Below are 24,139 nucleotides of genomic sequence, written 5' to 3'. Positions count from 1 at the left end.
ACATGCTGTTTTTCGTGCCTGTCTCTTTAAATGCAAATGAGCTGCTGCTCCCCGCCCCCTTTCCCAGAAAAGAGCTGCGCCATTACAGCTGGTACCTGCTAAAAACATCTGTTTTGGTTCTGATTAACATGTTTATCGCGCTTAAATCATGCATTTTAAACCATATTTGTTTATCGCGCTTAAATCATGCATTGAAAACCTGGAATCTGAGGGTGCAAAACAATCAAAATATTAAGAAAATCGCATTTAAAGTTATCAAAATGAAGTTCTTAGCGATGCATATTACTAATCAAAATTTAAGTTTTGATATATTTAGAATAGGAAATTTACAAAATATCTTCATGGAACATGATCTTTACTTGATATGCGAATTATTTTTGGCATAAAAGAAAAATCAATAATTATGACCCATACAATGTATTGTTGGCTATTGCAATAAGTATAGACTGGTTTTGTGGTCCAGGGTCACATTTTGACATCTGACTCTGCCTTGTTCATGAGATAGTGATTCCTGTTTCATGAATCAATCTTTCTTTTGAGTTGAATCTTTTTAATGAATTTGTTGATCCTGTTTACAAAACCGCAGAGCTAAGGCAGATGTTTTAAATTTTGGTCTGTTTTTCAAACAAAGCTGTTGTATGGCCTTAGAAGTCTTTGAAAATAACTCATTGTCCACTTTTAATGGTACTTTTATGTGCTTGAAACCCTTTGAAGGGTGAAAAGACTTGAAAGCCTCAGTCCTCAGTCATTGTGATTGCTTGAAATGCGCAGTTTTAACAGAAGAAAGAAAGTCATACGGGTTTGCAACAACATGAGCAAATGAAAATACATTTCTCTTTCAGGTGAGGTATTCCTTAAATTTACCATTTGCGCAGACAGATTCAGCTCAAGCGTGAAATTTCTTGTCAGGAGTTTAATTTGCGCTTTACAAAAATGTTTAGAATTGGGAGTGTACTGATGAGTTATCAGATATGCTGTCCTGATGTGTGTAGGACACCTTTGCGCTAAAAAGTCTCTTCCCACAATCCTTTCTTCCTGAGAGTAAATTTGCACAACACTGCAAGCTCTAATTGCTCTGAATGCTTAGCTCAGTCGCACATTAAGTGCAGTGAATTAATACAAGCCTGAGAACGTAGCCCCCCGCAGGGCCGAATGACATGTCTGTGTGGGTGTGAGGAGCAGAGATGGCGAGTGACGTCCTCTTCCTCGCCCTTGCAGATACTCTTAAGCACCACTATTTGTAGAGCGCATGAGGATTATGCTTAAATTGATCATACGATTACAGTTTTACATGAGCGTGCACTGATGATTAGCACAAGGCCATTTCAGCGCCTTCTCAATGGTGTGATTGAAGTGTCAGTGATCTTTTGTAAAGCCAGCCAGTCAGCCAGCCATCCAGTGACTGGCCCGAAACCCACAGCTGCTCTGCTGAGCCAAGTCATTTTTCTATTTAGGAATTATTCTACGATGATGAGTCAGCTATTTCCTCTGACACAGCGCAGCAGAAGCTGCTCTCCAGAATATATTTTGCTAATTTGGTTTTCCCATATATCCAGAGACAAACTGTACACTTTGACCCAAGTCATTTGGCTTACAAAACCCAGAAGGCTGCTTTAAATTCAGGCTAAAGTATAGACTTGGGCTGCATTTGTAACCAGCATGAGTACATAATCAGTGTTATTGAATACAGTTACAAAAAAATACAATATACACAATGAGAGAAGCAAAGCTTAGAGAGAAAAATACACCAGCATATATTGTACCAAAGTTTTCAGGTAGGAATTTGGGGTGTGGGTTAGTTTACTATAGAACTAGTTCTATATAAAACAGTAGAAGTCTGTAGAATGTACCCATTTTGTTAAGTAAACTTGTGTTTGTGGTTATTACTTTAACTATGGGTATTTTTGATCTTGTGGATTGTCATAAATTGTATATTTATTTATTACTAACATTGATCTATCGCGAGTTTAAGCACTCTCAAAAAAAAAACTATCGTTATAATCACTGAAGCTGTATACACTGTTGAATGAATCTCTTACATTGTATGTACATCTGCGCTTTGTTGTTTATGATGAGAGAATTCGCAAGAGTCCTGAATTCAGTCAGCGAACGCGCGCGCACACTCAACAAAACTGATGAGTTTGAACGATGACTTATCTGAATGCTTTTGATTGGCCATTGCATTCCTAAGCTCAACAGATATGCATGTGATTGGTTAAAATGAACAACACTGTAAAAACGCCTAAAATTAAATATGGTGCAACATGAGCAGATCTTACTTTAATGTGCAATCGGCACTGTCTATTCATATTCACTTTGTTAGCAACAGACATAATAGATTTAATTTGTTTGTGCTGGGGCATTTTTGCCCAATTTAGTGGCATTTTTGCCCCAAGTCCCCGCTTGGCCAGGGGAAGCCTTACACACGCTCTGCCTATGTTTGACTGACAAAAAAATAAAATAAATGCGAATCACTGAATCATAATATCAAATAATATGTAATCCATAAAAAAGTAACTGTAGTCTGATTATGAGCATTTTAAAATGTAAAATAATCTAATTTCAAGTACAAATGACATGTAATCAGTTACTACCCAGCACTGTTCATTTCAATTTGTACACATTTCTCCCTTAGTTTAGCCTCATTTTTTCATCACACCAACAATTTTGTAATTAATAAGTAAAATATATAATATACTGTATACAAGTCTGCGGGCTCTGATTTCATAACACCTCATGGTTTCTTGATATCTTAGGCTTTGTTTTGACATGGCTTGTTGGTGCGAGCAGAGTCCACATCCCCCAAGCAGAGCAGTGATGAATCAAACAGCTCGAGAGCAGATGATTTAGCCACTGCAGTTCCATCAATGCCCTCTGTAGCTTCTCTCTGTAGGGCTGATTGTGATTCGAATGGACATTCTGGATGGCCATCTGCATTGTTGCTTGTCAGTGTCATATACAGAATAGAATAGATTTAACCAGGAAAGGCTGTCCTGTAAAAAAAAAAAAAATTATATATATATATATACACATCACACATATATACATTTATTGTGTCATATTTCATCTCAAAAATGTGATTGGGGGTGGTCATCATTTTTGAAAAATGTATGATTATTTTCACAAAGTAAATTTTTTAAATGAGTTATGTTTGTTTTAATCTTGTTTAGATTATCAAATAAAAATTAATATTTTTGATGGACTTTAAAAAAATCAAGCAAACAATTGCAAATTTGGGACAAGAGTAAAATATATATTACTCTTAGGGCATTTGAAAGTAGCAAAAATAAGTGATAAAGGACTGGTAAACAGTTTACAAATGTTTTTGACATTTATATAACTTATTTATATAGTTCATAAATAAGGTTACCTTTATAAAACCCCCCAAAATTTAAATGTTTTAATCTGTTAATTTTAACAATAATCAAACCTTGGAACATAAAAGTGCCTGAAGAAACACCCCTGTAGATTTTTGAAAATTGTTAGTAGATGAAACACACTAATGAGAGTTTGAAAAATGTTTTTGGAGATTATTTTCTAAAATTCTATAAGGCCAAAAAGTGTATAGTTGAAGAAACATCAAAATATAGGGAAAAAAGGATGTTATTAGGTACATGGATTCAAATTCAGGTGCTTTTATATTCCCAAAGCTCTACACAGGTACCATTTATTATTACATCGCGGTCATTTCAAAGTCTCCTCACAGCAGTTGAGATCAAAAAGTTGAAATGGGTTTGTGCCTCCTGGGTTCTCTAAAGCATGAAAATATGTTTGTATGCCCACATTTGTTGAGGTTGTCAGGACTGACATTTCAAAAATCTCCTCAGAGACTGTACGAAGGGACCTGCGCATTCCCACAGACGAGAACTCACCTGAATCCACACCAGGCTGAGCGTTTTCTCATTTGTCTTCAGAGCTTCAAGATATCTTTCAGTGCATTGGCTTCATTTCTTTTGCCCTCCCACAAACATACTTACCGCATTTACAGCGGCAGCTCGTTTATCATGTCACTCACCTTCAGGAAAAAGTGTCAGCACAAATATGAATATTTGTGAAAACAAAATATGACACTATCACCACAGAAGGCTCTGGAGGACTACAGAGATGTCAGTAAGGATGCTGTATAACTGATTGATTTCAGGGCGAGGAGCCCCTAATGTAGCACAGATGTGATTTCAGAACTGAGTGACCAGATGCGACTGTTTGTCAGGAACAGTGTTTTGAGGCTTTCTCAGTGGTCACACTGGCTATTTTTTCAGGATAGAACATTCAAAATATTTTACATAATAATCAGACATATAGAATAACATAAAATGTAAATTATTATGATCCATAATTTTATATATTCAGAAATATAGAAATCTTTAATGTTTTTAATCACACAAACACACTGTACACATTGTTTGTTTATCTACTTTTTATTGTTTGTTTATTTATATCATTTATATTTTTAATTATGTAAGATTATATTATATTATAATTATTATTAATAATGATAACAATAACAGGCAAAAAACTAATAAATAAAATAGTCTAATCAAGTTACATGACGATCATCTAATAATGATATAAATGATCCTCCAAATTTAAGTCAAGTTATATATGTGACCCTGGAGCACAAAACCAGTCTTAAGTCGCTGGGGTATATTTGTAGCAATAACCAAAATTATAGATTTTTCTTTTATGCCAAAAATCATTAGGATATTAAGTAAAGATCATGTTCCATGAAGATATTTTGTAACTTCCTACTTTAAATATTTTAAAACTTAATTTTTTATTAGTAATACACATTTCTAAGAACTTAATTTGGACAAATTTAAAGGTGATTTTCTCAGTATTTAGATTTTTTTGCATCTTCAGATTCCAGATTTTCAAATAGTTGTATCTCGGCCAAATATTGTTCTATCCTAACAAACCATACATCGATGAAAATCGTAATTATTTATTTATTTATATATGTATAAATCTCAATTTCGAAAAATTGACCGTTATGACTGGTTTTGTGGTCCAGAGTCACATATAGTATTTATTTTGTAGAGACATGAGTGCAGCACTGTATTTTTTTTACAAACTTTTATTTAATTTATTTATTTGATCGTTCGTTCGTTCCAAATACTTCCTTTGTATTATTTAGTAGATCATTTGGGATGTTATTATTATAAAAATAAACAACAACAAAGTTACAAATATGTAATAATTAAAAAGGACTAGGTATGTTCAAACTTTCTTTACTTTTACTTTCTGCCTATTCCAGACTGGACTAGTCGTAATCCTGTCCACTTTATATGTTGCATGTTATTCATTTGCCCTTTTTTGTGCAATAAAACCAGAATTAGCCTCATACAATATACCCATACCTATGAATACAGTACGTGTTCATTTGAATTTATTTGCATTTGACATTGAGCGTGCATGAATAATACACATACAAATGCACTCTTCAGCTGAGCGTTCTGCAGTCAGACCATGTTCATTTCTCCTGCTCTTCGATGACTGGATTAGACCAAAGCCCCCCCCCCAGCGTAGCTCAGTGCAGTTCAATCACCATATTCCACCCCTCTCAACTGTCACATCACATGGATTATACAGAGACGCCATCAAGCTCAGATTCCACCTCCAGTCGCTGACAGGTGCCTTCCCCCTGAGAACACAATATGTGGGTAGATAGGCCATTGCATGGAAACAGAAAATGAAAGAAATAGGCTTTGTGACAGAATGTGATTTAATGGATCTGGCCAGGTGATGGACTCGGGACATATTGCAACAAAGAATGGCTTTTTCAATCCAAAGTCGATGGCAAAAAAAATAATAATAATAAAAATAAAATCTTATTAACACGTGTCATGCATTTTATTTATTTATTTATTACATTTTATTTATACATTTGCTTATTTGATTAGTGACCTAGAAATAGTGGGAAATCAGAAATTTATATTCTTTATTTAAAAAGTCAAATTTTCTCTGTTTATTATTTTTTTTCAAATATGAAACTCACAACAAAAAAAAAAATCATATCCCAGATTTTCAGTGGTCTCAGACTTTTAGAACCCACTGTATATCTTAATGGCCCATTGCAGTATGTACATATATAGTCTAGTCAGGCTGGCTTTTAGCTGATGGACAGGAGAGTGTCAGGTTCCTGACACCACATCTCATCCCATGGGCCCCTGAACGATCATTTGCTAACATGTTTGTGTCTGTGTCTACCATCGTAGCATCAGCCTTTATACCAGTCCTGCATTTCAATCTGTGGCTGGAGTCTAGCTGAAGGGCTGAGCAGAAATGATGTGCAGGGGAGTCAGCAACTGAATTTTTAGCATAGCTGGAAAAACAACAATCATTTCCCAGCTTATTCACACAGGAATTTTTATTTACTTAATTACTTATCAATAAATTCAGGTATGCTGGGTTTTTCAGGAAATAAAAATATTTCATTACATAACTGTGTAATTTAGTCATTAAATAAATATAAAATAAATATTATTAAATAAATTGAATTTTTTAAAAAATATATAAATAAATAAAAACTCATGGTACCTGAGCACTTATACACTTATGGACCATTATTGGCTAACAGAAGACAAATGAGAGAGTTATTTTTATTTATATTGGTGGTGCAGAACCAGCTATACATAGATCACAACTGTACTGTTGACCCCATATTTTGACATGTTTATAACTATATTCAAGGTGCCTTTAACAGCACAATATGGATTGGAGGTCATGTTGGCTGTTTGCCCATGAACAACTGTAGAATGAGAATTTTTTTCTTCATCTTTTTGACCCTATATGTTCTTGCGTTATTATTCTAGTTTGTATGAAATGCAGTGCTAGCTCATCCACATTGGACACTGAGAGATGCATAAAAATGCAGAATTGATTTACAAATTACTGACACAAATATTTCCCTAAGGGAATCTATCATAGCCCACAGTCCGTCGCTCCACATTACAATGCAAATGTCAAGGCCGAGCAGCTTTAGTATTTATTGAAACACACACCATCACTTCTCCCTTTTATCATTTAAGTCGATTTTTCTGAATTGTAAGGTTTTGTGTGTGTGTGTGTGTGTGTGTATAAGTGTTTACATATTCTGCAACACACCAAAAGGCCACCTCAACATTGACTTTGGTGAGGATAATTTTAAACATGCCTACAGGCACTAAGTTACACTTCATTTGCATACATTTTACAAATGTCTATGAGCTGTGCAATAAAAAAAAAACCTTATTCGTATTCTTGTTACATATCTAAGTGAGATGCAGCCACACTCAGTGTAAACAAAAGAGAGAAATACATTTTCTCACACTTGCCCAAACACACCTTTGTCCGTTTTGTCTCCTGAGTTCCTTTTATGTAATGGAATTTTTATGAGGCTGTCAATCACATGCTCAGTGACATTAATAGTTGTGCGTGTGTAAGTGTGTGTGCGTGCATTTTACTGACATTAGCATTGGCATTACTGGGGAAGTCGTGGCCTAATGGTTAGAGAGTCGGACTCATAACCCAAAGGTTGTGGGTTCGAGTCTCGTACCGGCAGGGATTGTAGGTGGGGGGAGTGAATGTACAGCACTCTCTCCCACCTTCAATACCATGACTGAGGTGCCCTTGAGCAAGGCACCGAACCCCCAACTGCTCCCCGGGCGCCGCAGCATAAATGGCTGCCCACTGCTCCGGGTGTGTGTTCACGGTTTGTGTGTGTTCACTGCTGTGTGTGTGCACTTTGGATGGGTAAATGCAGAGCACTAATTCTGAGTATGGGTCACCATACTTGGCCACATGTCACATGTCACTGTAGTTTGGGTTTTAATATCTCATGACTTTTTCCCAGCCAACAGAGTGTGGAAATGTTTTAGGACAAGCTTGCATTTGCAACACAAAACATGTATTTCAGACTACCTCTTATGTTTTTCTCACACCTTTCGAATCATATCATGCCTTTTTCTTTTGTTTTATAAGTTTATTCATTTAGTTTATTATGATGTTAATGTTCAATGAGAGCTTATTTACCTCCCTTCTTTTACTGTTTACTCACTCTGTGTCATTCCAAACCTGTATGACTTACTTTCTTGCTTCAAACACAAGACACAAGACAAGACATAAATAGAAAAATGTACAATAGAGTATTTCAGAGAGCCGTGTATCAAAGGTAGTTCATTGATAAATATTAGTTTTACGAAGGATAACCGTTAGAAGTGTAAGAGGTATCAAGGTTTCCATTAGTCTTTCTGAGTGCATGTGCTCTTTCGTATTTCTGCCTGTGAATGCATGTCATGTATGTACGTTCTCAACATTTAATGTATGCAAATGTATGTCCTGGACATATCAATGCGTCTCTCGTAATTGTTTCAATGTACCTTCTCGTTGCCAAGAATTTTTGCACCTTTACTATGTGTCGATCCCAGGTAAAAGTGATTCTCCACATTGGAGCATCGCTTTCTACATATTTATGTACGCACTATATGTACGTTCACATGGCTCTGTGCCATGACTGTACGTACATATGAGTGGATGCTTGTTTGTATAAATTATTTCTATATAATTTATCATGTTTGCACAGACTAGTCCATGTGTCTTTATCTGTACATAGTTCTATTTGCAACTCGATTTCCAAATACAAAATTACAATTTGCAATTGGTAAATTCAAAAAGATCGCACTCAAATTTAATTGGACAACTAGCAGAAGGGACCAGAGATGAGCTCTGAGTCTATTTGGAAATGCAGCTGGGACCTTGTTTTTCTGAAAACCTTGTCGTGACGGAAACCATTTACAAAACTTAAACGAAAGAGGGCCAAAGCTATAAAAGCAGCCGGAAGGGCCACTGCCTCACTAAAACATGATCAAAGGAATCATGGGACAGCGTGTTTCAAACTAGTGTGTGTCGAATTAATGAACGGCACCGCCAGATAGCCACGGTTTCTCTCTCATACGCCTAATATCGAGCAAAATCAACATAAAGCTATTTTTAGCGCCCATCAATGGGCTGTGAATTGGCGCAGAATCCATTCAACAATTGGTGTACAAATGGGAAAAGTGGCCTCGATTTAGTCCAAAAGGTTCAGCTGTCATTTTCTACTGTTTAAGTATGTCTAGAAATTAAAGGCCGATTCCTAACACAAGTCTTTTCGTGTTTGGTTGACAGCTGAGGACACATGTGGTGATACTCTGAGGGGTTCAAGTGGCATCATTACGAGTCCCAATTTCCCGAGTGAATATTACAATAGTGCGGACTGTACGTGGACCATACTTGCTGATCCCGGAGACACCATCTCCATCATTTTTACAGACTTCCAGACGGAGGAAAAGTACGATTACTTGGAGGTGGAAGGGTCCGAGCCGCCAACAATATGGTGAGTCCAAATGCCTTGCCCTCTGGTGTTTATTGCCATGCTCATCCGTGTTGTGGTGCAAACTGTAGCAGCTTCCTGTCAAATCTTTGCCTAATCCCATGGACATCTTAAATGGGCCATTGCCCCCATCCGTGATCTCACCTTTGTAACTGTGTGTATTCCAACGAGTCTGTGATTTAGATGTAATCTTGCATGTTTTAGGCAAGCGTTTCCTCATTTGGTGTTGTTGCTGTGCCTGTGCATCGTGTGTCGTTTCCAGCTGTACCTTATGGATGAAATCGTTAGTCATAATGGAAGCATCTAATGTTTATATCATCATAGTATTTCACCTCTGCTGCTTATTGATTGGCCTCAAATTGGGCTATTGATTCACTCCCTCCAGCCTTGTCTACCCTGGTGATGATCAGTAAAAGATGGGTAATTATTACCAAGTTTTTTTTGTTTTCTTCGTATGCTGCGCTACATTTGTTAAAAGGGAAAAATCCATTGCACGCTTGTGCTGCGTGCAGCTCTTAGAGGAAATTAACATGAGTATTGATCGCCTGAAATGACCTTCCTCTTTGCTTTAACATTATAAATTGAACTCAAGCCAAGTTTTTAATTACGTCTCATTTGGAAAGTATGGTTTTGATATCAGTCAGTGTCATATAGGGCTGCAGCATACAATACTGAATCGTCACGTATTTAAGGGGACAGTATATTTAAATCCACATGAAGCACAGTTTGTCCCGTATTTTAGCATCTTACATCCAAACAGCTACACAGTTTTTTTGACTTTTTTTTTTATTAGACAGTCTGTAAACTCTCCATCAGTTTCTTGTGGAAGTCTCACGATTTATGAATTTAAAATGATCAAATCTGTTTTATTTTGTTGTTATTTATGGTTTAGTGTAGTATTTATTTATTTATTTATTCATTCATTCATTTGAATTGTCTTTTATTTTTTATATTTTTAGTTTTTGTTTTAATTTTAGATTTAAGTTTTAGGAATTGTATAGTCTGGTTTTGTCTTTTTTTTCTATATACCGTTCATAATTTTAAATTTTAATTTTTTTATTATTAGTACAATTTGAACTTAAGGTGGTTGGCAAAGCAAAATTAAATTTCTAACATTTTAATTGAATATTAACATTTTTTTCTGGCTTATCAATTACCAAAAACTTTTTTTAATAGTTTTAGTTTTAGTTGACAATAACAACACTGAGTCACATTGTCAGATATAAAATCTTACTCTGAGATATCAAGGCACAATTGTGGGATATAAAGTGCCAATTTAAAAAATAAAATGAAATGAAGTTAATTAATTAATTAATTAAAGTAGTTATTAAATGCAAATGTAGTTCCGTTATTTTTTTATGCATATCGTTGGTGTACATTCTTCACTGGGTTTGTTAATTAAAATGTCTAAAATACAAAGTTTAAGTTTTGTTCTTTGTATGTACAATAATTTTTCCCTAGAGTTACGTATAATTTATCTAGTTAACAGCTAATGTAATAGCATGTGACATTGTGTAATAGCATGTGACACTTTATTATGAAACTAAAATATTTTTTTTTCCAACAGATGTAATGAAGTCGTATATGTCAGTAAACCAAAATCAAGCATCTCAAATACATTTAGCACTTAACTCAGTCATGCAGTGACTATTTTTGCTGCAGGCCTTTCTATCATTTTTGTCTAAAACTCACGTGTCATAGACTATAAAGAAACGCAGGGTGTCCCATATCGTCCTAAAAAACACAAGAGCAAGAGTATCCCGTACTCTCCTCTGCAGAAGTTGGCAACCCTAGCAGCTCCGTTAAGTGCTCGTAAGATTTCCTATGATTCGAAGCAAGCGAGGGGATTCGTAATGGCTTCAGGCACGCAGCGGCGACGTGTTAACACATTGTTTACAGTTATTTATTCAAGACAGTCTCTTAGCGGCAAGCAAGGGGACGTGAAAAAGAGGATTTTTAAAGCGAGCCTGATTTGAATATGCATGCTATGTAGATGAGCCGGTCCTTCTCCAATGCTGATTGCTGCATAAACAAAGCACAGCGGACATCTGAGGGAGCTGCTGATACATGTAGATGTGAACGCAACAAGCTTCACTGCCCCGTGTTTGCACTGCTCATTCATCCAAGACTAGATCAACAGATAAACTTGCCTCATCACTTAATCATATCTGGCATTAGTTTTGCTGCGCATTAATCTGTCTTGTGTATAATTAATTTGTTTTGCAAACTTGTGCGTGCCTGACCTTTTTTTGTGAATTTGGATTAGGCGACGCCACTCCTCACCTCAACGCAGATCTAACCTGTCATTTACAGAGTGCCCTGACATCTCTCTTGCGTGCTTCTGGGTCACCGCCTTTCAATGATTACCTCTTATTGGTTTGGTCAAAGCCAGGAGACGTTGGAAACTCCTGGAAAAAAAAGCACCAGGTAGTTTGGTGTGCTCCAGCGACACGTAATTTATGTCTTTAATAAAGGATGAGCTTCATTCTCTCTGCTGCAGTCTTAGTGCTCTCTGATTGAGCAGCTTATTTACTGAAGTGTTTTCTGCTCAGAGTATCTCTGCATTTTGCAAAGCGCCCCTGATGTTACCCGGAGCGCAGAGTTCAAGCAGGTTAAGGGCAGCTGTGCTGGAAATTGAAATGTTAATGTAGATATATTAATATGATAATTTATTTGCTATTTTGCACCTGTTTTCTGTTGCAAAGGTGATTTAGAAAAACAAAGAGTGGTGGTTCAAAGCACATACTGTATCTTATATGAGGTTACATGTAAAATGCTTAATTTTTATTCTTGCTAGTGCAAACGTTTAATTAGGAAATTACACAGACAGTTAGTGTCACATTTCATCAAATTATTTGCTGCTAATTGTCAATTAATGATGTTTTAAATGGCCTGTGCTAACTAGAAAAGGAGGCATTTGCTATTTTTAGTATTAATATAAAGAGTTTTATTCTCCATTTTAATATTTGCAAGTTTTTATTTTATTTTAGAAATTATTATTGTTATTATATTATTATTGTTGTTATTGTTATTATTGTTGTTGTTATTTAAATTAGGGCTGTCAAATTGATTAATTGCGATTAATCACATCCAAAATGAGTTTGTGTTTACATGATGTCATGATGTGTGTGTACTATGTATATTTATATATAAATACACACACACACATATATATTTAAGTAGGGATGCACGATATATCGGCCACCATATCGGTATCGGCCGATAAATGCTCGTTTTTTCTGTTATCGGTATCGGCCTGATAAGAAAATTTGGCCGATATCTTAAAGCCGATAAATAATGCATTATTTCCTTCAGAGACACTTCAGATGCACGCTGTTCGTTTGCAGCCTTTTGTGGAATTGTACGTTGTAATATTGTGTTTATTTGATGTATATCTGATTTATCTCATATAGAATGCGTTTGGTTAAGTTAAAAGAGCGCTTCAGTTTACCGGTGATCGTCTTTAGCTCAGCGCACGCAGCTCAAACAGCAGTGCACAACATTAATAACTATGATTGGGAATGTTGTGTATATAACATTCTAATGAGAACATTATTATAATAAAAACGTTGTGCATTCTTTGGTTTAGTTGCTGCGTTTCAGTGCGTTGATATGGGAAGAGCGCATCCACAACAGGATCACACATTCTGACTATAGCACGCAATAACTGCATAATTTTGTACATATATAAGTTGTAATACTATGTTTGTTGTATTAATATTAATCTCAGGATGCATTTCCTTGAGTTAAATAAGCTGCCAGCAAAACACTTCAGTTTACCATGTTCATTCAGCTCTTCAGCTTCAGCACGCGCAGCTCAACGGCTACTATTTAAAACAGTGGTATTAATTTGTTACTTTTTCAAAAACATTGATACATTATTAATAACAACAACCACTTGTATTTTTCTCTTATTATTTTCATCAACAATATGGTTTAGTAATTAAAATCATTTAATTATTGTCCGTGCAGAGGCTATTCCGTTTTATTGATCTATGGCGCATTCATTTTGATTCTTTACACGTGTAATGATGTCCAGTGACTTGTTTGCATTATTTATGCATTATTTTATTTATTTGTAAGACTTTTTTATGACTAAATTTGGTAATGGGAGAGTAAAAATATTTTTAAAACGTACACCGTTCAAACTAGGCTGCTTATGTTGAAGTGTTTGGGATGTGGCTTTTAATGATGAGACCTTTTTTGTAATCAGGCTCTCAAAAAGTATATAACAATTTGGATATAGATTTATCGGCCAACATATCGGTTATCGGCTTTCAAAAATAAAGAACAATCGGTTATCGGTATCGGCCAAAATTTTCATATCAGCTGTGTGTTAGCTTAGGTCTACAGTTTAACTGAGATTATTTAATAACTACGGAGCTCCGAATATAATTCGCAATTTGGCAATTTGGATATATATATATATATATATATATATATATATATATATATATATATATATACAGAGAGAGAGAGAGAGAGAGAGAGAGATTTGACAGCCCTTATAACAATTTGAGTGACAAGTTGAATTGGAAAATTAACCAATTTCTTAGCATTCAGAATCTTACATAGTTTTCATTCATTTTGGGTCATTACATTTGTTTCTAATCTTAAAATGTTTTGTTTATTTCCTGGTTTAAATTCGATTTTGAATTCCACATTATTGTTGTGAAAATAATAAAATATAAATAAATAAATAATACATTTATTATAACATTTTATTATAACAATTTAAGTGAAAAGGTTAATTGGAAAATTAATAAATTTCTTAGCATTCAGAATTGTGCATAGTTTTCATTTATTTTAGGTCTTAACATTTATTTGTTAGATTTTTTTATAATATGAAGTTTTGTTTATTTTCTTATTTAAATTAGATTTTAAATTCTAGATTTACACTCACAGACTTTTAGGCCCCACTGCTTTATATCTGATGGCTTACAATTGCTCATCCCTTTGAAGTGTTGAACCATTGCAGGCATTAAGGTGTGTGGTACTTACTTTACCAGTCTACTTCTCCCCTCTCAATTCATTTCCCTCTGATTTAAGTTCCCCTGAGCTTCCACTGAATCGTCATTCCTCCTCTGGGTCCGTCACTTGGCTCTTTAAGAGGACCACAGTCTGCTGCGTGGCTTATGATGCTGCTCTGACAGCTTCAATGCGGCTGGAGTACAGATATCTCCAGCAGCTCTTGGTCTGTGAGTTTGTCCGGCCTGTCAGCGTTTCAGAAAGTCGTCACTTCAGCCGGAGCCCGCTGTGCGAGTCAGAATGCGACTAGAGTGATTAGATCCAGCGTTGTTGTGAGAGCAGACATGATTGAAGCCAGAATGCGACAGCTCGGTTGCCATAAACATGTTGAAGCCTTGTATCCTTTCTCTTAGAGTTTTATCCGCTGTATCTGCTAAAGTACAATTTTAGAAGTGCTAAATTTTAGAGATTCCATTCAAATCAAGGCCTGAAATGTCTCAGTTCTGCTCGGGACGGAAGAGGAATGAGCCATTTCTCACTGGGGAGACAGTGGGATTAACTCCAGACAACTGCTCATTACCTCCCATCACAATTTATCCTCTACTTTTATTGGAGATGATTGGATTAGATCACTTTTGTTTCTCTCCATCACTCACAGGAAGGCAGTGTATTGACCATGTTTCAAAGGGCAAGGCAACCTCACTTACTGTTTACTGCACTATGGGAGTCCAGTACATTGAAGTCATAGATAATTCAATGCCACAGACGCTTCCTTTTCATTCTCCGGGCCGTGTTGTAGAGCGTGTGCGATAACTCGCGGTTTATTTATCTGAAGCGCAGGTTATTTGAGCAATGGAAGATTGTGTTTGCGAGGTGAAGGCTAGTTCGCCTTAACGTGTTTGTACCAAGATGATGTTGTTTGTTGAATATTGCAGCACTCGGTTTAACGCATTTTATCACATTGAAATCCATTACACAGATTTTTCCCGAAAATCAGTGCAGAAAATGTTGAAACGGCTGCAGATTCTGTGTAGCCATGACACACACACAGACTGTGTGCTTGAATGCCAGCAGAGGACCCCTCCAGCTCACTCTGTGTTTGGATGAGAGGCAAGAGCGGGAGGATAATTAACAGTGCCCTTTTAATTCTGTGAACATGTAAAGCAACCTGGCATCTAAAGGCTACAAATACAAAGTTACCTAACCATGATGAAAAATGATACAGACTATCAACCCAGCGAAAAGGCAGAAAGTCTCTTCATGCTGTCAGGATGGAGTCTATTTAAAAAAAAGCTTTTAAGAAACACAATACAGTAGTATTTTTGAAAATATTCGCATAAAATCCTTGAGGCATGTTTTTAATAAATGTACATGATCAGAAACAATATAGGTACTGTGTAGTTGCTTTATCTCAGGATATGAGCTTGAAATGAAGATTCTTTTCATTTTAATCCATCATGCCTGTGTCATTGAGAAGACCTGCCTTTTGTAATAGACTGGCACACAAAGGTGCTTTTCATATAGTTTGTGCTTTTCTTCATTTCTTTGCCAAAAGCTTAAACAACAACAGGGGGGGAGGGGGAGACTAAAGTGAATTGAACATCAATTGAGAGTAATGTTATGCATTCCACGTTCCAATCAATTTTGTTGGCACACTAACCGACGTTCACTTCTGGGAAATCTGCAGCACCCGGACGGAAGCAGCATTCTGAGCAGGAAGTGCCTTCGGTGTGACCTTGCAATACATGGACTTTAGGTTCCCTCAGCATGTACACACAGTTAGGCGGATTTAATTTAATGCATAACCACATGCATAACTTACACTCTCATGCCATCATTTACTTGATAAATGTAAAAGTGAAATTATATGCACATTTACATTACCATTCAAAAGTTTGGGGTCGGTAAGATCTTTAATGTAAAGAAGTATTTATTGCTCACCAAGGCTCCATTTATTTGATTTTTTTTAAAAAACATTAAAACTGTATTTTTGTGAAATATTATTATAATTTAAGATTACTGTTTTCGGTTTTATTTGATTTAATTAAAAATGTAATTTATTATTGGGATTACTAAAATGAATTTTCAGCTGCCATTACTCCACTCTTCAGTGTCACGTGATCCTTCAGAATTCATTCTAATTTGCTGATTTGGTGCTTAACATTTATTGTTATTATCAGTATTGAAAACGTTTATGCTGCTTAATGTTTTTGTAGAACCATTTTTTTCTCTTTAATTGATACAAAGTTCAAAAGTTCAAATCATTCTTTTGCAAAGAAAGTCTTTGCAACGGATTGTGTACTTGCTGAATAAAATTATTAAATATTAAAAAACTATAATAACCCCAAACATTTGAACAGCAGTTTCTGATATTATTATTATTATTATTATTAGATGCATATACTCTGAATTTCATTCCATTTTAATTCTTAAAATGTGTATTTTGATTTTAAATCTCGGCTGCCAATTAAATTCCATTCGAATTCAGGTAATCAATTGATTTCAAGAGTAAATGCATGTATAATATTATTATTATTATTATTATTATTATTATAGGCATTCTCAAGTCACTTCTGAACGCTGCACATACTATTTTCTATCCTGTAATGTAATCAAATAATCCTATTAGTATTAGCTCAAAAAACACATTCTCTACACGCTTGCTGTCCTTCAAAAGCCTTTAGCAGCTTAAAACAAAACAAAACTCAGGGTCTCTTCAAAGAAAAAAAAATGGGAAGGGCTACAGTATATAACCCATTAAAGTTGGCCTTCTCCTAGAGTGCTTTCAGAAAGTGAGGAGAGTTTGGAGCTCAGAGTTCAGTGACATTCAGTGGGTCGGGATGGGCAGCGTTAGGGCATTTATCAGCGGCTCCACAGACCTCAAGCAGCTCAGAGAGCAGTCGGCCTAAAGTGGAGGTGGCAGGCAACCAGAGGCTGTCAGCTTTGCCAAGTGAGAGATAAGAAGCTCGGACAGCAGTGCCTGGCAGGAGCTGCAGTGTTCTGGAGCATCACAGTCCTTCAGAATGGGTCTTCCAGAGCAATTCCTGCCAAGTCCCCATCATGCTTAGTCACTGTAGTCAGGTGGGATCCTTGCTAATCCGGCTAGTGATACCACTCGTTCTGTACCTCGGACCCCTCTTGAGGGCTTAGTGGTCCGAGGCCTGTTTGCAGGTGCATTTGTACAGGAGCCGAGACAATTAGTGTGAAGCTTGCGGCTCTCTGAGAGGGCTTTGTACTGAACAAACCTTCTCTGTGTGCTTTATTTTATCCCTCTTTCAAAAGAACCAGTACTTCTCTACCCAGATTTTACTTTGGACGCAACACTTTCAGAAAAAAAAGGTATACCACAAATATATACCATTTAGGTACAAATATGTACACTTTAGGTACTAATATTCTAATGTGTATATGCTTTTGTGCCTTTTTTTCTGAGAGTGTGCATAATAGAAACATTTGACCCTGGAGCACAAAACCAGTCATAAGCCGCACAGATATATTTGTTGCAATAGCCAACAATACATTGTATGGGTCAAAATTATCGATTTTTCTTTTATGCCAAAAATCATTAGGATATTACAGTTTTTCTGAATTTCTAAAACTTAAACACAAATCCAAATATTCAAACTAAATTCACGAAACCTCTGACTCTTCCATCAAAATCAAACAATCACTGCAAAACCATTTCACTTGCACTCAAAATCAAACAGTGCTCTCAGGTCATACACACATGAGTCAATAAAATAAACACTTCAGAGCATTCATTAGACACTACAGAGAAAAATGGAGAACACAGCATCCAGAACATTACAGAAAAAAAGTGTATTGTATTGAGTATACAATTTTGCAATTCTGTTACAGTTTTTCTGAATTGCTAAAACACTAAACCCCAATTTCTGAACCAAATTCTCACTAGCATAAACCAATTTGTCGAATAAAGCACTCTTTCTGCTAAACCTTAAACACATTCAGGCAGTTAGGCTCTATTTGCAAATCTCATGCACTCTTTTTGCAAAACTCTAAACAATGTCTCAGTCACTTAAACACTTATCCCACTGTGATGCATTTGTGCTGCAAAATGCTAAACACAAGCGGCAAAAGTTAAACACAACTAAAGCACAGTTGTCATAGTTTATAGACAACGATTCAAAATTGTTCACACTTGTTTCTAACGATGTGATCAAACCAACTGTACAAAATATGAGCCAGTTCAGAGTGCACAAGTGGCACAGGTGACTGAATGATGATAGGAACAATAGATGGAAACAATCTGAGGAGGAAGAGTACATGTAAGAAGTGGAGGATGAGGAGGATGAGGTGAGAAAGAGTAAGGTTTAGAGAGTGTTATCAAGGCTGGATCTGTCAGACCAGAGGGGTTTTTCTCTTTGTCTAGCAAAAAAGACAAGTTACTTGTGATGTGGACAAAGTCCTCAGGCCGGACTTAAGCACAAAGACATGATGCTGAGACAGAATTAATCTCTCATTGACCCTGATACAATTTTTTTTTGTTCACTCAGATTCCAGATTTTCAAATAATTGTATCTCGACCGAATATTGTCCTATCCTAAAAAACATCAACAACAACGTACATCAATGGAAAGCTTGTTTAGTCAGCCTTTTGATGATGTATGAATCTCAATTTTTTTTAATGACCCTTATGACAGGGTCATTAATAGTTTATCATATAAACTATATAACTATATAATGAGGATATTATTATATAATTATCAATTTCCAGTATACTGGAACTTTGATATTATTCTGATATATGAAATTGATTTTCTTACAAGACTTTACATTATTACTTTTATTAATGTTGTTGTTGGTATTTTTGTTAATAACTATATTACATTTTTTATCATTTCCTGGAGCAGCTTACATGTTATTGTTAGTCCTGCTTCAATTATTACACAGCCAAGCACAAAATTTTGACAAAGGATAAATCAGTCAAAATTCATCTCTCATGTTCTGTACATGTATGCAGGCTGTTTTGCCTTAGAGAGTAACTTCATTTTCATATGTGCTGCATAGCCATAAGCAGAAATCTGTAAAATTCTAAAATCAGCACATGGACTCTCTCTTTACCCAAAGGCAGTGGAGCATGCCACAGTGGCTCAGGCTATGGTATGAATTTCATTCGGAACTGTGCGATAGAGCCAAAATGGCTGCCAGTCAGGAAAAGCCCTTAAAAGCAGAAACAGTCAACTGATCGGACATCACAGTCGCTCTGTTTTACGGGCTTTAGTTTGTGTCCAATACGAAGTCAAGTGAAGATCTGTGTTTGATTTGTCTTCTGTGTCTAACGTCTCTCGCTCAAGGACAGAGAACATCTTTTCGATGTAGATCTCGGTCCCCAGGGAGCTTTAAATACAGGGTTTTTGAATACTGCCTCAGCCGATGACTGTAAGGACAGGGAAGCCATTAGTGTGGAGACATATGAGGATGTCTTGAAGGAGTAGAGTTGGTGTTGTAAGGTGGAGACGTGTGATAAATTCCTCATGACCATATTGGACAGCTGCTCTGCCAACCTGCTACATATCAATTGAGCAAGTGAATGAGGAGGAAAAAGCCAATTACATGGAAATGTGTCAAAAAAATGCAGCATCATGTGTTGTTTTTGTGTGTATTGGCTTAACTCTGTGTTCTTGGAGGTATTCATCTGTTTTGTTTGCGTGACTGTTTGTATTTGTGCACTGTCAAAAAGCAATTACATTTTATTCAGCATGCAGAGCTTTTTGAGTCACACGCTGAAAATGTGAATTATTTTGAATCTACATTATAAAAAAAAAATCCCATATTAGACCAACAATATTCCCCCAGATGTTATTCCAACTAGGGAGTGTTGCCTGAACAAAGAGTTTCATATTGAACAATTTGTCAAGGGTTTTTCAGTTCCCAATATGCTTTGCATCATAAATAAATACGTTTATAGAAATATTATTTCGCCATTTGCTGTCTTTCTGTTATTTATTGTCACTTTTAGTGGTCTGTTGAGTAGTTATATTGAGAGTTCATCTTTATATATATATATATTAAAAAGATAAAAAGGGAAAGGGAAGACTTTTACATTAGTACAAAAAAATTCAAATAAATGCTGTTCTTTTGAACTTTTTATTGATCAAATATTCCATGTTAAGCAGCACAACTATTTTTAACTGTGATAATAATTAGTAATATTTCTTTAGCACCTAATAAGCATATTAATGATTTCTGAAGGATCATGTGACACTGAAGAATGTAGTAATGACTGCTGAAAATTCAGCTTTGCCAACAAATTATGTTTAAAAATAAGTTATTTTAAAGTGCAATATATTATAGTATTTTCAAGGCAGAAGGCATTAAAAAAATCTCACAAACTCCAAACTTTTGAATAGTAGTGTGTTTTTACATTGTTTTTAATGTGTGATTGTATATATCCTGTTATGTGTGTGTGTGTGCGTGTGTGCGTGTGTGTGCGTGTGTGCGTGTGTGTGCGTGTGTGTGCGTGTGTGTGCGTGTGTGTGTGTGTGTGTGTTGCAGTCAGAGCTTGTGAGCGGGTGGCCTGAGTTCTTCAGTGATGAATTAAACATTCTGAGAGTCCCAGTAAAGATAGCGATTAAACATGGCTCCACGTACCTTGTTTTCCTTTGTGTTGTGGAGGCTGTAACTGTCTGCAGTTCTCCAGCAGTGTAATGGTTCATGTTTTGGCTGGGCTCTTTGCATCTGTAATAATGTCCAGTGCTTTGGCTAAAGCCTCTCTATTGTGGACACTGGGCATGCTTCCTAGAAAGGGGCGTTCTATGGGAATGCATTACCATTTTGTTAGAGTTTTATCCTATTAAAAATCCACTTTCATTTGAAGATGACTGTTTGCAGCATTTCAAAACTTCCCTCTTTTTATGTTATTACAGCACAAAAAAGTAATAAAAGTTTGCTTTATATTGTGTGCACAGTGAGCTGAAACACTTGAAATGTTTGGTACAACTGGATAAAAAGCACTTTTAAGGGAAAAAATGCAAAGATAAGGGCCTTTGTAGCTATTCGTCACATTATTCACATATGTATTCACATTAGTTGATCCACATTAGCTACACAAATCTGCAACATTTTAGAAATAACTAATTTATAGTGTATTACAAATTCATTCTTGTATTTTTGTAACATACAGTAATATCACAAATCAGAAAATATTCATAGTATTTTGCAACCTATTTAGGTGTGCGTGTACATGTGTATGTGTGTGCACGTGCTGTGGGATAAAAAAAAAGTCCAGCCTTTAACCCCCATTGCCCCCTATATTGTTTGTATTGATGATTTTTTCTTGCATTACAGTCGATTAGTCTAGAGACATTAGCATGTTATTTTGTGCTGGTTGTGTTGATAGTATTCAGGATAATTAACATATTGAGTAATGTCTGTTGTGAGTTAATTTGTGGTTGATTTAGATTAACAGAATTTGATGCAAATGTTTCTTCAGCCTGTAGTGTAATTATGTCATGATAATGAGACTCTCCTAAGCAACAGGCTCATTAAAATGTTTCTACAATATAACTATAAACATAACTATAATCAGGGGTGCGCATACGTTTTTCAGCCTGGTTCTCATAAGAGAACCTGGAGATTTGGTTTGGTCCTCACACTGCACATAGTGTGACCCATTAAATATAACTATAAAAATAAATTAATAATAGTGATAATATTATTGCACTTTATTTAGTTAGTTTTTTTTTTTTTACATAAAATAATAAACTAAATAATAAAGTGTGATAATACTATTATATTTTAAAATAAAAAGGGAGTATTAAATACAAATACAATTATTTTATAGTAAACTTAAAAATTAAATGCTAATATTTACTTCTTTTTTTTATATGAATTTATAATTTTAAACCTTAAAATCAGCAGGCTTTTATTTTGGCGGGTTGCCGGCAAGTAAGTATATGCGCTTCCGGGTTTTGCGCTGCATTGTGCTTTGAAAACGGCAGCGGGTAGCCTAGATTTTCAATTTGAAATGATGCTTTCAATTTGAATAGACATCGTATACAGTACAGTTTGTCGATCTAAAATGGTAATTGTGCATTAACAGCTGTCAACCATGTCGGTACGCAAATGAGCTGTCAGAACTTATTTACACAGTGCATTTTTTATTTTGGTCGCGCATGCGGACCTGCAGACCACTTATGCGCACTCCTGACTATAATAATGAAACTCATAGGTATTAATAAATTACTGTGGAAACAGCTATGTAAGTATTAGAAGAAATGTTTGAACAAGTCTTGAACTTACAGAATTTACATATAGATAAATATACATATATTATGTACGTATGTATGATTTATTCATAATTAGGAATACAATGGAATACATTACCTTTTTAAAATAGAAAACAGTGATATATATAAAAAGCATTTGCAAGACTTTTGGCTGGTACTTTGGAAGAAGCACCTCTCATTGCAATCTGCCAGTGAGAGACGGCAACATCTCCTGCTCTGAGTGCGGTGCCTGACAGCTCGAGATGAACAAAACGTTACAAATGAGCGGATGCTGCCACCAGCGCCCTCATCTCTTAAATCTGTAGCGTGCAGAGGCAAGGTGACGAACAAAAGAGAAACCTCTCTCTGTCATTTATCCAACAACAGGCTCTTCTGAATGAAGAGGCAGCGCTCTATTGTTATTGATTGTTAGGGAAGGTGTCCTAGATCTCAATGTGAAACTATGATTCAGGGGCCGACAATGAAGGGACCAGGCTTTTCAATTATGTACCTACGCTGTGGAAAGATAATTTAGAAATGCCCATCTGTGGCCTTGCCACAAAACACAAACCCTTTATACAGGAAACAGGGCTTTGTATCATGTAAGTATTGACATTTGTTGCAGAAAATAGAAATTATCATAATTTCTACAGAAAAAGACTGTAAAAAGGCTTCGCTTAAAAACCAGTTAACAGTTTCTTTATATGGTGAAAAACTGCAATAGATCTAATGGGAGATTCAATCAATTTTTGGAATTCATCTTATAATTTATGGTGAAAAATCATAAATTGGCATTACCACAATTCTCTCTTCTCAAATGTGACAGCTCACAATCATTCATTTTTTTCCCCTTATCAGCTATGAACATTAGGTTTTTATGTTACAACTTATATTGTTAAGTGAATGAATATTGCATTATTTTAGTATCATGTGTGTTACCTTTTATATATTAGTATTTAAATTAGCTTGTGGAAAACACACACACACACACATACATATGTATATATATATATATATATATAGGTGCATCTCAAAAAATTTTAATATCATGAAAACTTTATTTTTTTGTAACATTTCAAAAAGTGGAACTTTCATATATTATAGATTCATTATATGTATAGTAAAACATTTCAAAAGTTGTTTTTTCTTTTATTTTAATTTAGATGATTAGAGCTTGCAGCTCTTGAAATTCAAAAATCCAGTATCTCAAAATATCAGAGTATTTACATTTGAGTTTCATTAAATCACCATCCCTACAGTATAAATTCTGGGTATCTCTTGTTCTTTGAAACCACAATAATGGGGAAGACTGCTGACTTGGTAATGGTCCAGAAGACAATCATTGACAACCGCCACAAAGAGGGTAAGTCACAGAAGGTCATTACTGAAAGGGGTGGCTGTTCACAGAGTGCTGTTTCAAAGCATATTAAATGCAAAGTTGACTGGAAGGAAGAAATTGGGTTGATAAAGGTACACAAGCAACAGGGATGACCGCAAGCTTGAGAATACTGTCAAGCAAAACTGATTCAAAAACTTGGGAAAGCTTCACAAGGAGTAGACTGAAGCTGGAGTCAGTGCATCAAGAGTCACCACG

The 24,139-nt window shown here is 35.7% G+C and overlaps 1 protein-coding gene across 1 annotated transcript in view; it reads left to right on the top strand.

The window, feature by feature from the left end:
• The window catches only part of csmd3b (CUB and Sushi multiple domains 3b), a 441,168-nt gene that overhangs the window by 167,063 nt on the left and 249,966 nt on the right, over positions 1–24,139 (top strand). Inside the window, exon 5 of the mRNA XM_016281251.1 lies at positions 9,145–9,352. Within this exon, the coding sequence (XP_016136737.1) occupies positions 9,145–9,352 (208 nt within the window). The remainder of the gene's footprint in view (positions 1–9,144; positions 9,353–24,139) is intronic.

This window comes from Sinocyclocheilus grahami, unplaced genomic scaffold (assembly GCF_001515645.1).
Source record: "Sinocyclocheilus grahami isolate Dianchi unplaced genomic scaffold, SAMN03320097.WGS_v1.1 scaffold149.1, whole genome shotgun sequence".
In the NCBI taxonomy this organism is placed as follows: domain Eukaryota; kingdom Metazoa; phylum Chordata; class Actinopteri; order Cypriniformes; family Cyprinidae; genus Sinocyclocheilus; species Sinocyclocheilus grahami.
Note: the sequence above shows the minus strand (reverse complement) of the source record. Positions and strands in the feature narration are given on the sequence as shown.